The 14,195-nt window shown below is 53.7% G+C and overlaps 4 protein-coding genes across 4 annotated transcripts; 3 read left to right on the top strand and 1 right to left on the bottom strand.

Moving 5' to 3' along the window:
* Positions 1–1,769: 1,769 nt before the first annotated feature.
* ISF_08703 (hypothetical protein) lies at positions 1,770–2,093 on the top strand (the record flags this gene model as incomplete). The annotated part of the gene is made up of 1 exon (XM_018852306.1): positions 1,770–2,093. One exon carries the CDS (start codon positions 1,770–1,772, stop codon positions 2,091–2,093), a length of 324 nt encoding a protein of 107 aa, XP_018700493.1.
* A 3,416-nt stretch (positions 2,094–5,509) lies between these two features.
* On the top strand, positions 5,510–6,331 carry ISF_08702 (hypothetical protein; the record flags this gene model as incomplete). The annotated part of the gene is made up of 1 exon (XM_018852305.1): positions 5,510–6,331. One exon carries the CDS (start codon positions 5,510–5,512, stop codon positions 6,329–6,331), a length of 822 nt encoding a protein of 273 aa, XP_018700492.1.
* A 1,110-nt stretch (positions 6,332–7,441) lies between these two features.
* ISF_08701 (hypothetical protein) lies at positions 7,442–9,433 on the top strand (the record flags this gene model as incomplete). The annotated part of the gene is made up of 1 exon (XM_018852304.1): positions 7,442–9,433. The coding sequence occupies one exon, from the start codon at positions 7,442–7,444 to the stop codon at positions 9,431–9,433; it is 1,992 nt and encodes a 663-aa protein (XP_018700491.1).
* Positions 9,434–10,348: 915 nt separating this feature from the next.
* ISF_08700 (hypothetical protein) lies at positions 10,349–12,472 on the bottom strand (the record flags this gene model as incomplete). Its single annotated transcript, XM_018852303.1, has 1 exon — positions 10,349–12,472. The coding sequence occupies one exon, from the start codon at positions 12,470–12,472 to the stop codon at positions 10,349–10,351; it is 2,124 nt and encodes a 707-aa protein (XP_018700490.1).
* Positions 12,473–14,195: the final 1,723 nt, after the last annotated feature.

Genomic DNA, 14,195 nt, shown 5'->3' with positions numbered 1-14,195 from the left:
CCAGCATCAAAAAGACCCTCGACAATCGCCTACCGGCCGAATGCTGGCATGGAAACTAGCCACGGGCTTTATATCGTTAGTTGATTGTTTAGTCCCGGAGGACAAGGAGCAGAGAAATGCCCTCTCCTTCTTATAGTTTGATCGGCCGTTTCGGACTTGCTCTGCGCAATATGCTCATTCACCAGCTGTTGAATCAGTCTCAAACCTGCTCACGCTAAAGGTGCTATGTAGGCGGACCAGGCCGCCTAGCGCCAAGCCTTGTGAGATCCCTGCCATGCGATCCTTGGCGAGGACAAGGGAAGGGAAGAGATCCATGTTAATTGCACAATAATAGGTCGGTATAATAAACTTGCTCTGGCTGGTTGGTGGAGGCAGGGGGGCCGTTGGAAGCCGCTGCGGCTGTGAGGCTGATGCTGATCCAGTGGATGGTCAGTGGTTCTCGTACCGTATGTCATATGCCATGTGTGGAAAATGCGGTGCGACGACACGGATGGCCACGGTACATGACAGAGGTGGTCATGTTTCTTGATCTGCTTTGCTCTGCTTTTCCTCGCTTTGCCTTGCTTAGCTTAGCTTAGCTTAGCTTAGCTTAGCTTACATAGCTTAGCTTACCAAACAAACAAGCGGTGTCATGCAGTTCCCTTTTCCTTCACTTACATCACGCCTCATGCTCCGGCCAGCAGCAGCCAAGCAATTACTAATGCCACCATGGCTGATGTATGCATCCTGCGAGCCGCGTTGCCACGCCCACCCGAGCTCCGAATCCAGCCTCGATTTTTTTTCTTCTCCTCCGCCTCCTCGGCGCGCTCGGAGGAGACGTGGGCCGTCGTGAATATGCATATCTCGTTCTGTTCTGGTCCAGCCGCGCAGCATAAGCACTAGCCCAACCCGCGTCCCGCGATGCCGTCGAGCAATCCTATTGCTGGCCTTATTTTGCACAGCACCATTCTCGGGCCTGAGACTTTCTCATCTCGTCTTATTCTTGCCGGAAACCTGCAGGGCCCTGCATCCAGAGTCGCAGTGGAAAATGGACGGGTGGGCGGCTGCAGGGTCGTGCTGAGGCACGGGCAGGTTCGGACAGGATAGCCTTGCCCTGCCTTGGCTGACACCGCGCTGCTGCGGCCGGCCAGGTCAAACCGCCGCGCCCGGCGCTCGTGTAGATCTTTGCCACAACGGCCGGCGGAGACGCACGCACGTGTATGCCTAGTACTGTAGCTGTCAAGTGCGCAGGAGCGGGTGCGAGGGAGGGTTGGCATTCGGTGGAGTGAGACGTGCAGGAGGGAGGTTGGTCGAGAACGGTGAGACTGCTCGCAGTGGATTGATCGTCTGAGGCCGGAGACCGAGTCTGCACGTAAAGCTGGTAGTAGTCACTGCCACCTAGAGCTGAGAAGCTTCTTACCATGATTTTGACGTTTTTCTCTTGCTTCCTCCTTCTTGGGTAAAAAAACACCGTTTCTGTTGTAGGGTTGTATATGAAGCCGAGGAGCAAACGAGCCGCCAGTCAGCACCTGCGGCTTCGCAAGTCAAGCCAGATATCCAAGGTCGGCTGGTGAATCTAGAATATGTTAGACAAGTTAAAAGGGACAGAGAAATGGCAAACTTGAATTTTCCAAACTGTCGCAATACACTTGGTGATGGTACGGCACGCACGTATGCTGCAGACAGCAACAAGGCCAACAACTCGGGGGATGCTCGTCTCAGAGGCGTTCGGGATGCCAGGTCTCGCCGAAAAAGACGACGGCTAGCAACGCCGCCAAGGTGCCCCCGAGATGCGATGCGAGTCGACAGCAGTCTTCCGTCGCTTTCCGATCACGTTCCATGACCGGCGCCTCCTCCGAGTCCCAAAAGAACGGCCCGTCCGGGCAGACACCAAGTCAACGCGGCCGCTGTCCCTCGCCAGCTATCACAGCCACACCTCACCATCGACATGGCCTGGACCCTCTCGCCTGTCACTACCGTCGTGCCCTGCGCCGCCGCTGCGCGCGTTCGAGGCTGAAGAGGCCGGCGACGGCGACGCTGCCTCAGCAGCTAAGCGGGACGCCGCGGCGACGTACTCGGCAAGCATGGCCTGCCGGCGGGAAGAGCCCTACTAGCGGTACTGAGTGTTCGGTGCGTGCGTTGCGTGTTCGGACGCTCCCTGGGAGTTGCTTGGATATGGGAAAGGTTGCTTCGCATCGATGTGTTTTCGCTCGTCGTGTCGCGGGCTCGTGTGCGGTGGTGGAAAACAAGGGATGATCTGCGATCGGCATGTGATTTCGCAATATGGGAGGATAACTGAGAACTGCGCAAACGGGTTAGGGAGGAGGAGGGGGCGCAGTGAGACAAGCAGATAAAGATGAGGAGGATCTTTGGATGAAAACTCGCGCCTCTAAACTTGCTCCTTCCAAGCAGCGCGCACTGCTTACCTTTTTGTGTATGGTAAATGGGGACAGCACAATAGATAGGGTAAGACCATTGGTTTGTTTCACGAATATTGGCCAGAAAAAAGGCACATTTATTTCGACAAGTTGGCTCAATATACCTTTATCCTGGCAGTAGGTAGGACACTTGCCTACCAACGCCAGCTCAACACCATCTCGCATCTGGGGCGGCGGAGGACGCATTAGCGTCAAAGAAGACTCCCATTCATGGCATCAAAGTTACCCGAAATAGAGAGAGTCGTGGAGAAAAGCAGCCAATTACATTTATTTAGCCCGAAGCTTGGGCCGCGGGTTCGTCTTAGTCTCGTACGGGGTACAATCAGGGCAGCGTTCCGCAATGTTGTCGATTACACGCGCGGGTGCAATCTGGGCCGAAACGTGGGATTTAAAGGTTATATTCAAACATTCTTCTCAGAATGGTACCATGTGTTACTCTAAATCTATACCTCGCGATTCGAAAGTCTCAGCTGCATAAGTTGGTTGCCCGCACCCCCGATCTCGTGGCCCATCTTGATGAGATGCTACGAACAAAGAAACACAACCCGGTACATTACAAATCAGTCGCCTAGAGCCACTACCGTCCCCTCTCCGCCTGCTGCTTCCAGCGTCTGAGTGCGTCACACCACCAGCCCGGTAGCACGACCAACAGCCGGCGGTAAGCGAGTTCATACCGGTTCCCCCTTGCTGTCTCAACTCGGCGTCGACCTTGAATCGTACTTGTTCCGAAGCCTCTCCAGTCTTTCTATTTGCAACGAAATCGTACTCAATTACCTCGGCGGGAGCGAGCTACGAGGCGGCGCCGTTGGAAACTTTGGTGGCGTTGCCGTTCCGATGCTGTACTATATACCTGGCACGGGAGCAACCGTAAATGCCTGTGGCCGTGCCAGCCTGTGACAAGAAATAAAAGACAACCGGGCATCTTGACAGCAGCTTGTAGCACTCTATAAGTTTGAGAATATGCGGAGTGGGGGTTGGGCTTGTGTTTTACTTCTTCTCTACATGTCTTTTGAACGGGTCCTCTCCTCTCCACGTGTAAGCTCCCAACTAGAACACCAAGTAGACCACCCGGGGGCGGTAGGGGTAGGAGAGATGGAAGGCGTTTGCAATCAATTCATTGTGTCTTCATGCATATGAAAGCCAAATTGGCATTCACACGCTGCTCGTGGTGGAACTGGACCACAACGGTGCATGTCTCCCTGACTGACAACTGTCGATTTCTTGTTGAAGAATTCCTGGAAAACTCATCCAAAATCCTCCAGGGTATGACTGTTTCTAAGGCCCCCCATAACCTAGATTAGCCTTGTCGGGCTAGTTCCGATTGGCCTGATTCAACCAAGTGCATCGACCAAGTTGTCTCTTGAGAGTGAGACTCATGAAGGGCCAGCGGCATCCAATGAGCCCAGACCACCATCTTACTTCTTTCAGTAATAACTGAGTGTGATTCCGTATTTCAACGACCTCGGCGGGAAAGGGGGGGTAAGTGTCCCCGCAACACCAGCTCCATGGTCGCAGGAACAAAACCTGCCCCCTTGATAGGGAGTATGCATAGATATCTCGAGAACCCAGTTTCTGCAGCGTTTCTTTATCACTATAGTGCACTCGTCGTACGAGGTGTCCCCGTGCTACAAACCCATCCAACAACAACAGCGGCAACAACAGGTAAGCAGGTGATGCACACTCGGGTTTACGCTGCGACCCATCCATGGCCCACCATGTATTCGAAACAGCTTCTGGGGCGTTTCGATGTTGCCATCGAGCAGAGACTACTTGCCAACAAAAACAAAGAAAGCCACAGGCTTTGGGGGGGGGGGGGGGGTTGCGGGCGTGTTGCGTGAATATACCAAATATAGATTCAACGTTAGGTAGGGAACAAAGAAGCGCGTCTATGCTCTCAACTTGACTACGGGTACTGGCCTGATGGTATTAGCCCGAATCCTTGAAGGCTCCCTTGCTGGCGAGCGCCCCCTTTCCGCAAAGCCAGCACCTCGATGCATCATGGACACAAGGCAAAGGCCAATGATTGGCAGGAGACCATGTCAAGGGAAGACTCATTTTGGCATTATCGTGCAACTGCAATACAACTTGCAATGATGCTGTGTATTCACTGCCCGGAAGTCTCTAGCCAACAATCAGGTGGACCGTCCGCACCAAATTCACACCACCGCCCTGTGACTGCCCGCCGCCATCGCACCGTCTCAGGTGAAGTTGATGCTGACTTGAATGACCTGGATCTTTTTCGAATATTTTTGTTTTCAACTGAGGTCTTCCTTCAAAGTCTTAACTATTTTGAGACTATGGTGAAGGGAGCCCTCGCGAGATTGTAATGGCCGCAGCTCCCGCGGCTGTGGGGTTTCGGGATGCCAGTTACGGGGCTTCCGTCATTCAGTCACTGAGTACTAGAATCTAGTCGATATAGAAAAACGATATTTAGTACAATTGAGCATTCAGCGTTAGTGCTGTAAGCCAACAAAAGACGGTTTGGCGGTATTACGTGCTCTTGCTCTTGTCGTTTCGGGGGAAAAGGTAATCAAATAGGGGAATTGTGTCCAAGGATAGCTGTACTTTTGACGGGCGAGTGATACTGACTTTTAATAAAAGATAATACAATAGAATAAATATTCAAATTCTTCTACGAGTAGAGGGGGTGTAGCTAGTACGGAGAGCAGGTGGCGCTTTCCATCTGTTGCGCCGATAGTTTTCACCTGTAGTTACGGAACAAAGAGAATACTTACTATTCTGTGTAGCCGTTCTGGTCAATGGAATAGAGCGGTGTCATGAGCAGCGAAACATCCTCAGTCAAGGTATGCTCTGCCAACCCGCCGTGGGGGCAATCGACTCCGAATCACAACACACATGCCACAAGATTACGGCGTGCGAGAAGAAAGAGTAACGAGTAAATGTGTCATAATTGCTCGTGCGTAGAACAGCTGGAACTTGAAGCATAAAAGGGCGACGTCCTGCCCATCTTTCTGAGACCAGAAGCACGCTGTCAACGACCAACCCAACCTACGCAACAGAGAGCCAGATCAACTTACCAAAGCACTCTCGAAGAAGAAAAAGTCAAACAACAATCTCACAGAATGCCCGCCATGGATGAGCTCGACCTGATCACTTGTGTTCTCTTGGAGGACAATGAGACGAAGTGGGCTAGATCGACGAGGAAATTCGAAAAAGCACTGAGCGATGGCGAACCAGATACCGCCATGGCGGTGGTCCTCGCAGTCAAGAAGCGGTGTACCTGGATTACGGAGGCCCAAACTGCCGAACTCGATGTGCTGCATGATAGGGCCAGCGCCGCGCTCCGGCAGAGGCTGCAGGAGCTCGAAACGCAGGTATCGATGCAGACTGGCGGCAGCAGCTCATCTGAGCAGCCGACGGATGTGGGCTCTTGGGCTTTCCAGAAGCGGCTTATTGAGGCGGCACGCAAGCTTGGGGATTCGAATGCGGCAATGGGATACGCCTTGCTCGTCTATTGCCAACTGTCAGACACGTACGACGAGGACGACAACGACGACTTTTGGACGGTCTTCTCAGAAGTATCAAGCGAGAACAACAGAGTCATCATAGAGAATAATCGCCCTGGACGCAGGACAGAATGGTTCAACTGGCATTTTCGCGGCATCCCCCCTGGAACCAGCATCTACTCGGAGGACGCCTCTGTGAAGGCAGGGCCGGTTGGCTTTAAGCGCACATGGGCCTTCCAGAAGGAACTCATTCAGAAGGCACGGGATGACGGAAAGGTCTATGAAGCAAGGGAACACGTCAACTACGCCCTTCAGTCCATGTCCACAATTAGAGCCAGCAGTGACGTGGACGAGCTCTTGGACATAAAGGCCTTGGTCGAAGTCGAGGTAAAGCAAGCGCAAAGCAAGGCGTCCATTTTTGGCCGCATCAAGAGCAAGTTCTGTTAGTGGTAGGAGGAAAGTGTCCCTTGAACGTGTCATCTTGGTTAGCTTGGGCGATGCATTTTGATGGCACCATGAACCACCAACCAGCAGTATCGGCCGCTACCCAGCAACGTTTTTGGTTGAGACAAGGTCGCAATTCGGACAACGGCTCGGGCGAGAAACCTCGTCGTCCTTATCCTGACTGACAAGCCTGTTCGTGCTATTTGTCTCGGATCGATGTTGTGGTGGAGGGTTGGATGACGAACACATACTGGGGTTGCACAAAGATCAGAGAGCAATTCTTTCAAGCACAAATAGATTACGAAGTGTCAGACTAAACCCTGCACAGAGGAAGAAGAACCTCAGTCACTACATAAAATAGAAAATAGTAGAATATAGAGAAGGAAGCATATATAAATATTTAAAATAAGCATCTAGTATTATATATAATAAAGAAGGTACTACCTTTTTATAAATATTTATAAGATATCCATTTAAGCCTGAGAAGGCTCTTATACATTCAATGTAGTACTTTGCAACCCTGGTTTGGCGTCATACTACCCAGTACGGATAGATTAATTTGTTTCTGTTAATACACCCTGCTCAATCCTGTCCTCTCATTCGCTGGAATTGACCATGACCCATTCTTACCTTGGCTCATCCACACACACGGCGATGGAGGCAAAGACGAAGGAAGTAGTTAGCTAGTCATTATCAAGAACCAGAAAATAACCTCAATTTGTCCCTTATTATCCCTTTGTTATTTGACCCTTTTCCAACAATTTTCATCCATTTTTATTGGTTTCCGCAACCTCCTCATCGTCATCGTCAACGTGCCTATGTAGAAAGCACGCCCCACCGAGAATCCATCACAATGGACCCCGTTACATCATTTCACATCTAGCAAAACACCAGTAACTACCTGATTGCCAGTGCCGAGACTTCCGTGCCTTGGTCATGACGTTAGGCAGGCAGCAGGTGCAACTTCTCTGTGCCTTCAGCCATGGTCTCCCGATCGGCACATAACAGTGTAGCAGCTCCGTTGTTTGCACGGTCTTCATCTGGGCGTTCACCTCTTCCAACCGTCCCAAAATCTACGCAGCGGTCGTCGTCATCACCATTGTTGTCATCATCATGGATCGTTGGAAAAAGGCCATCGCCGCTGTCAGGCTGCAGTCCATTGCCGACAGCATGAGACGCCCCGAATATGGCGAGGACGGTCTCGATCCCGGCTTCCATCCTGCAGATGTCGGTGCGACGGATGATCTCCAGCAGGCCGCGGCGTGTAGCGACCGTACGAGCGGCGAGCACGACAACGATGAAGAAAAGGCCAACGCAACGCTCCGTGAGGTGCAAGACCAGGAGGCCGCCGACATCATACGCACCTTTGGCCTGCACAGCAAGCCACCAGGCAATGCAGACGGCCTGTCGACAGGTGCCACAACACCGGAAGGCACCACGGCCACTACCACCCCCGACGGCCTCACCGGCGAACCGGCCTCGGCACCCGTGAATGCGGGACTCTTGTCGACTCTTCTCCGACTATCGCAACTCGAAAAGACGAGTAAAAGCATCATCAACAAGGAGTACTTTCTCAACAAGATATATCTAGACCCAGACGCCACACGAGACAAGCGTACGAAATGGTACGAGGACCCTAACATGAAGAAGAGCTCTTCATCCATCCCCAAGCTCTCTGCGTTGACATCGACGGCCGAGCAACGCCGTCTCAAGCGCCAGCAGCGAAAGCAGAAGAAGCTCACTGTCCACGTTGCCTCTATCCTGGCGCGCCAGCGCTACATTATGCAGCTGTGCCGCGCCTTCATGGCGTACGGCGCGCCGACGCACCGCCTCGAACAGTACATGGTCATGACGGCAAGCATCCTCGACGTCAGCGCCCAGTTCCTCTACATGCCCGGCTGCATGGTCATGTCCTTTGACGACCGCGAGACGCACACGGCGCAGGTCAAGCTGGTCCGCTCTGTCCAGGGCATGGACCTGAGCCGCCTGACCGAGGTGCATAACATCTACAAGAGCGTCATCCACGACAAGATTGGCGCCGACGAGGCCGCCGAGGAGCTCGACAAGATCATGAAGCGCAATCCACGTTACAACAAGCCCTTTATCATCCTTTTGTACGGCCTGTCTTCGGCCTGCATCGGCCCCTGGGCCTTTGGTGCCCGACCCATCGATCTGCCCATAATTTTCTTCCTCGGTGCCTTTGTCGGCTTCATGCAGCATGTTGTCGCGCCGTATTCTATCCTCTTTGCAAACGTATTCGAAGTTGCCATGGCCATTATCACATCCTTCATCGCACGAGGCATCGGTTCAATCCGGGCGACCGGCCCGTTTGCTAATCTGTCGGATAGAAAGTACGTGTTTTGCTTCTCTGCAATTGCGCAGTCGTCCATCTGTATGATTCTGCCCGGCTTTTCTGTTCTATGCAGCAGTCTCGAACTGCAGTCCCACCAAATCATTCCCGGTTCAGTGCGACTGGTCTACACCATCCTCTACTCGCTGTTTCTCGGATATGGCGTCACGATTGGCACGACCGCGTATGGCCTTATAGATAAAGGCGCAACCGGCGAGGGATCGTGCCTTGGCCAGCCACAGCAGCCGTACGGCAACGCCTACGTGCAACACTTCCCGTTTGTCGCCGTGTACTGCATCCTTGCCGGTCTCGTCAACCAAGCACGCTTCCGCCAGACACCCATCATGGCTGTCTTTGGCCTCATCGGGTACATGCCCAACTACTTCCTCAGCAACCGCCTAGGCTCTTCCACAGGGCTGGCCAACACAGTCGGCGCCTTTGCGCTGGGTACGGCGGGTAACCTGTACAGTCGTCTTTGGCACGGTCACGCGGCGTCAGCCATCATCCCGGGAATTTTCACAATTGTGTCGTCGGGCCTCGCCGCGTCCGGCGCCATCATCTCTGGCCTGCAGTACTCGAAGCAGATTCAGGACGGCACCATCAACGATGCCACAGTCATCAATTCTAACAACTCCCTGACCGGTCTGGGTTATGGAATGATTGAGGTGGCCATTGGTGTGTCGGTGGGTCTCTTCATCTCAGCCGTCGTCGTCTATCCGTACGGCAAACAGCGTAGCGGGCTATTTAGCTTTTAAGCTTGGGGTTTATTCGGGAGCAGTTCAACAAGGTACACACATTGTGGGGAGCAGAGCATATTAAGGGTAGCATAGCATATTAGGGGGGCATAGTATCTTACGGTGACCATAGCGTTTTATGGAATACGCGCAGAAAATCACCATGGGCATAGCATCAAATGATAAAAGTGAGAATTTTGGCAGTTTATGTATTATTTATACCATCATCACTTGTAGGTTCTCATGTAAGTACCGCGACTTTGGACTTTACAGCGGAATTCAATCGTGTCAATAAATACCAACGTTGCGTTTTGCCACCTTCTATCCAAACTGGGCCTCTTGTATTACAATAGATGACTAATAGAACCATCGGCCTCGTGGCCTAATGGCCAAGGCATCGGTTTCCGGTACCGGAGATTCCAGGTTCGAGTCCTGGCGGGGTCGTGTTGCTTTTTTTGCCTCTAGTTGAGCTTTCTTTTCTCTTTTTTTTGATTCTGGGCTCCTTTCCCTTTTTTCTTTTCCTCTTTCTCTTCCTTCTCTTTTTCTTGTCATTGTTACCTTGGCTTCATTGTTCCTGACTGGACGTTAGCGGACCTTGGGACGGCACGGCCCGTCCGACGCCCCTCCGCGATGTTCCATCATGAATGTCCCATGGCTCTACCTGTTTAGGCCGGATCTTGAAAAAGTTGTTTTTGACTGTCTAATGAATAATTACATGCATGAGTGTGTAAATGGTGGTATCTTGTAGGCCCGCCCGCCTTTGTACATAAATATTAACATCCTCTGAACCCGAGACCATCTGGCAAGGCGTGGCGGCAAATTAAATAGCTTTCTCCTCCTCGTGGTATCAATGACATGAAAATGCTCAAGTATAGCAACTAGCTTCGAATCAGTGAAAGATAAATATTGCACTATTAATGTGCAAACATCATCCCCCTAATGAGGCGAGCCATAGTACTCAATCACGTTGCCCTGAGCAGGCGGCGGCTGCTGCTGATGCTGCTGCTGATGCTGCTGCTGCTGCTGCTGCTGCTGCTGCTGCTGATGCTGCTGCTGCTGCTGATGCTGCTGCTGCTGCTGCTGATGCTGCTGATACTGCTGATACTGCTGATACTGCTGCTGATGCTGCTGATACTGCTGATACTGCTGCTGATGCTGCTGCTGGTGCTGATCGGGAAGACCCTGCGCCATCGCCTGCTTCTCGCCGCCACGCATTGGCACGCCCGAGTACACAGGCTGCGGGGGCGGATACGCGTACTGGACGGGCTGGCCGACGGGCACGTAGACGACGGTGACGGGGTTGCGCAGGTGGTTGCGCAGGTACGTGTCGGAGCAGCCCGCGACGAACAGCACGAACGCGAAGACGAAGACGATCCACATGAAGACGCAGGTGGCGATCATGAGCCCGTCGACGCCCGCCCGCGAGCACAGCACGTCCCGGTCACGGTCGTAGCCGCCGCTGTAGTACCCGCCGCGCGGGTAGTCGCTGGAGTCGCCACCGTAGGAGCTGCCGCTCCCGTAGGCGCTGCTGCTGGGACGGCTGCTGCTGGGACGGCTGCTGCTGCTGGACGAGGGGCGGTAGGGATAGTACGGGTCCTCGTACGGGTCTTGGTCGTCGGGGTCGCTGCCGAACGGGGTCGTAGTCGTCGTGGGGAGACTGGCAAGGACTCTGCTGCTGGTCGGCCCCATGGTGGCGGGGTTCATGCCGTTGGGGTTGGCTGTCGGAGTAGCAAGGAGGTTGGCGGTGGAGGCCGCGCCGCCGACCTGACGAGCGTCATGGGCCACGATCGTAGCGTCGACAACCGGCACAATCGTGGGAAGCGCGTAGCCGTCCACGGCCACGGAGCGACGCATGTTGTTGTCCCGGTAGTCGTGGCACTCCTCGATGCTGTAGACGGCATAGGTGGTGAGCATGCCGCCGACGATGGCGAGGATGAGCCAGGACACGAGCCACATGCCGACGTGCGCGCCGGGGTGCACGCCCTGGAGGAAGCGGCGGCGCACGCCCGTCAGCGCGAAGCACACCTCGGCGACGGCCCAGAGGATGGGGATCAGCAGCGCGCACGCGCACGCGGGGAAGATGATGTTGTTGGAGTAGTACCGGTCCTGGAAGCGCACCATGGATATGCCAATGGCGAAGCCGATGACGCCAAAGACGATGACGAGTAAGTTGAAGATGAGCTTGGTCAGGCGCCAGGAGCGGTCCTCGTGGTGATTGGGGTCGAGCGCGTTGCCGTTGTCGTCGGTGGCCGGCGGCGTGGCCTTTTCGGCATTGTACGCCGACGTGTCGATGCACGACATGATGAAGAGGATGAAGGTGTTGAGGAAGAGCAGGATGATGAAGACGAACTGCGCCAAGAACTGGCGCTTGTCAAGACTACTCCGATCCGGGTCGTCGTCGTCGTCGTCGTCGTCGCTGTCGTCGACCCAGCGTACCACAATGGCAAACGCGGCGATGAGACCGGCGTAGATGAGCCAGCAGATGAGCCAAACGCCCACGTGCACGGCCGGGTGGAAGCCCGCCTTAAACTTGCGCACGACGCGGACCGCTATCTCGGCAATCGCAAAGACAATGGTCAGCACGTAGATGGGCACCGGGATGGCCAGGATGGCCTCGGCGCCGGACAGGTGGAAGACGCCCCTGGCGGCGGCGTTCCCGGAGAGGCCCAGGCCGACAACGGAGAGGATCAGGGCGGGTAGGAGGAGGAGCAGATGGCGGCGCTTCCAGGCCCAGATCGGGCTGGCCTTTTCCTCGGCATAGACGCGGTCCCCTGGCGGCGACGCCGCGGCGGTGGCAGCAGCAGCAGCGGTCGCATCGCCCTGAGCCGCGTCCGGCTGCGAAGCTCTTCCTTGCTGCTCCTGCTGTTCGGGGCTCAACGGCCCCGCGTGGCGAGCGGAGGGCGTGGCCGCGATCGTCGCCGGCGAGACGGACACTGGCTGAGAGGGGGCAGCAGTGGACGCAGATCCAGCGCCAAGGGGGGCTGTGTCTGTGAGGGAGCGTTGGCCGTACTCGTGAGCGGTCGGCAACTGGTCGGTTGGTTCTTGGCCTGGAGAGGCCATGTTGACGCGGCTGGTGAGAGTCGACGATTGAGCAGCAGTTCGCAGTACAAGCTGCAAGACAAAAAACGAAGCGAATGGCTGGCCGAGACTGGCCTTTTTAATGAGCGGACGGCAATGACGGTGGCAAGTTTTTTTTCCTTCTTTTTCTCCTCCTTCTCGTCTTTGTTAGTCCAGGGGAAAACAAGGCTGAGAGGCAGCCCTATTTTTAGTATTTCGTACAGCAAAAAACGATAGAATCCACTTTTTGGGCAATAAAATTAGGCAGAAGCCGCTATGCCTAATCTTGCCGGCTATGTTTTTCTCTTTGACTTGGCGTATGAGCGAGGCTCCAACAAAAAAACCAACCGCCATTAACGACATCAAAACTCAATATCAACAGTTGTCTCTCTAGTAACCCGTATTCACATACTCACAACATGCTGGGCCTTCCTGCACCGTGCACGGTAGCCAGGCGGTCAACCGCCACTCCCCTTGGCCACGCTATTAACCTGGCGACGCACCGTGGCTCTACCAAGTTTGGCCGTTGATAATGGTCCATCGGGTGTGCTGTAGGGGTTTGGTGGAAAAGTAACTGAAATAGAGCCGAAGCAGTTGGTTTCCTTTGTCCCTTCCCCGGACGGGACTCCCGGGGTGTGTGTCCTGGCAGCTTATGAGTCTCAGCCGTAATGGCAATGCAACAAGTATTCTTAACAGTAATGCCTGTTTCATGATACGAAGTGCGACCCTAAAAGGACAAAGACGTTTTAGCTAGCTCTGAAAAGGTAGAATGCTTCTGAAAGCGGTCCTTGTTAGCGGGTGATGGCCTCTGTGACGCAGGCTCCCGTGAACGTGACGCTGGCTGCTGGCGCAGCAGGCAACATCCACAGAGGCCTTTTTCCTATAGACGGGTGCTGAGTCTGACTCGGCGTTTCCTCAATACAACTTCAGTTGCGTAATATAATGCATTGCAGTGGGAACCAACAAGCTGCTTCCCGCAAGGAGCGGCAAGGGACGACCAGCCGACTGACCATCGGACCATTATGGAACGTGACGCGAAATAGTGGCAGTGCTCAGTTTCTTTGTTTTTTACGCTCTATTAGGCAATCAAGTCATGTTAATTGACACAGAGGTAAAGTCTTATGATCTACGGAAGCCGCAAGTTACCTTCGACTCACAACAGCATCCCCGTGAGAATTTCATTAAGATGCCGTGCCGAGACCGCCAGGACGAAGACAGAAGCTGCTGCTATTCTTCAATCCTAAGAAGCAAGCTTACTGAGCCTGCGCCAGCAGATTAGAACATCATGAACTCCGCTAGGCACAGTGAATCACCTGTCATTTCCAGTCCGGGGACACAACACGGGAGGAAGTGAGGGCCTCGCATAACACTCTTGAATTTCTTTTTTTTTTGGATAGAACAAATTACTTGACTCATGTCATAAAGAGATAAGAGATGAAAATGCATGTTTCTATGCGCCAGTGGCATTTGAGCTCTTCCCGCTCCCCGTTATCTGTTTCGTCACCTGAAAGGACATCCAGACAAGCGTTTCGGCTTCCCTGGTATGTCATGCCTCTCTTTTTCCTCTCTTCTATTTCTGTTTCTTCACTTGACTCCTCATAAGTTTCCACATTCATCTGTCTATCCCACTCGTTCTTGTTTGCACTCTACTAATATTTGGGTTTATTACGCTACTACACGCACACCACCTTATGCTTCTTGCGTCGGCTCATACCGCGTCATGGCA

Source organism: Cordyceps fumosorosea (genome assembly GCF_001636725.1).
Source record: "Cordyceps fumosorosea ARSEF 2679 chromosome Unknown scaffold_34, whole genome shotgun sequence".
NCBI classification, from domain to species: domain Eukaryota; kingdom Fungi; phylum Ascomycota; class Sordariomycetes; order Hypocreales; family Cordycipitaceae; genus Cordyceps; species Cordyceps fumosorosea.
This window is presented reverse-complemented; position numbering and strand designations above follow the sequence as displayed.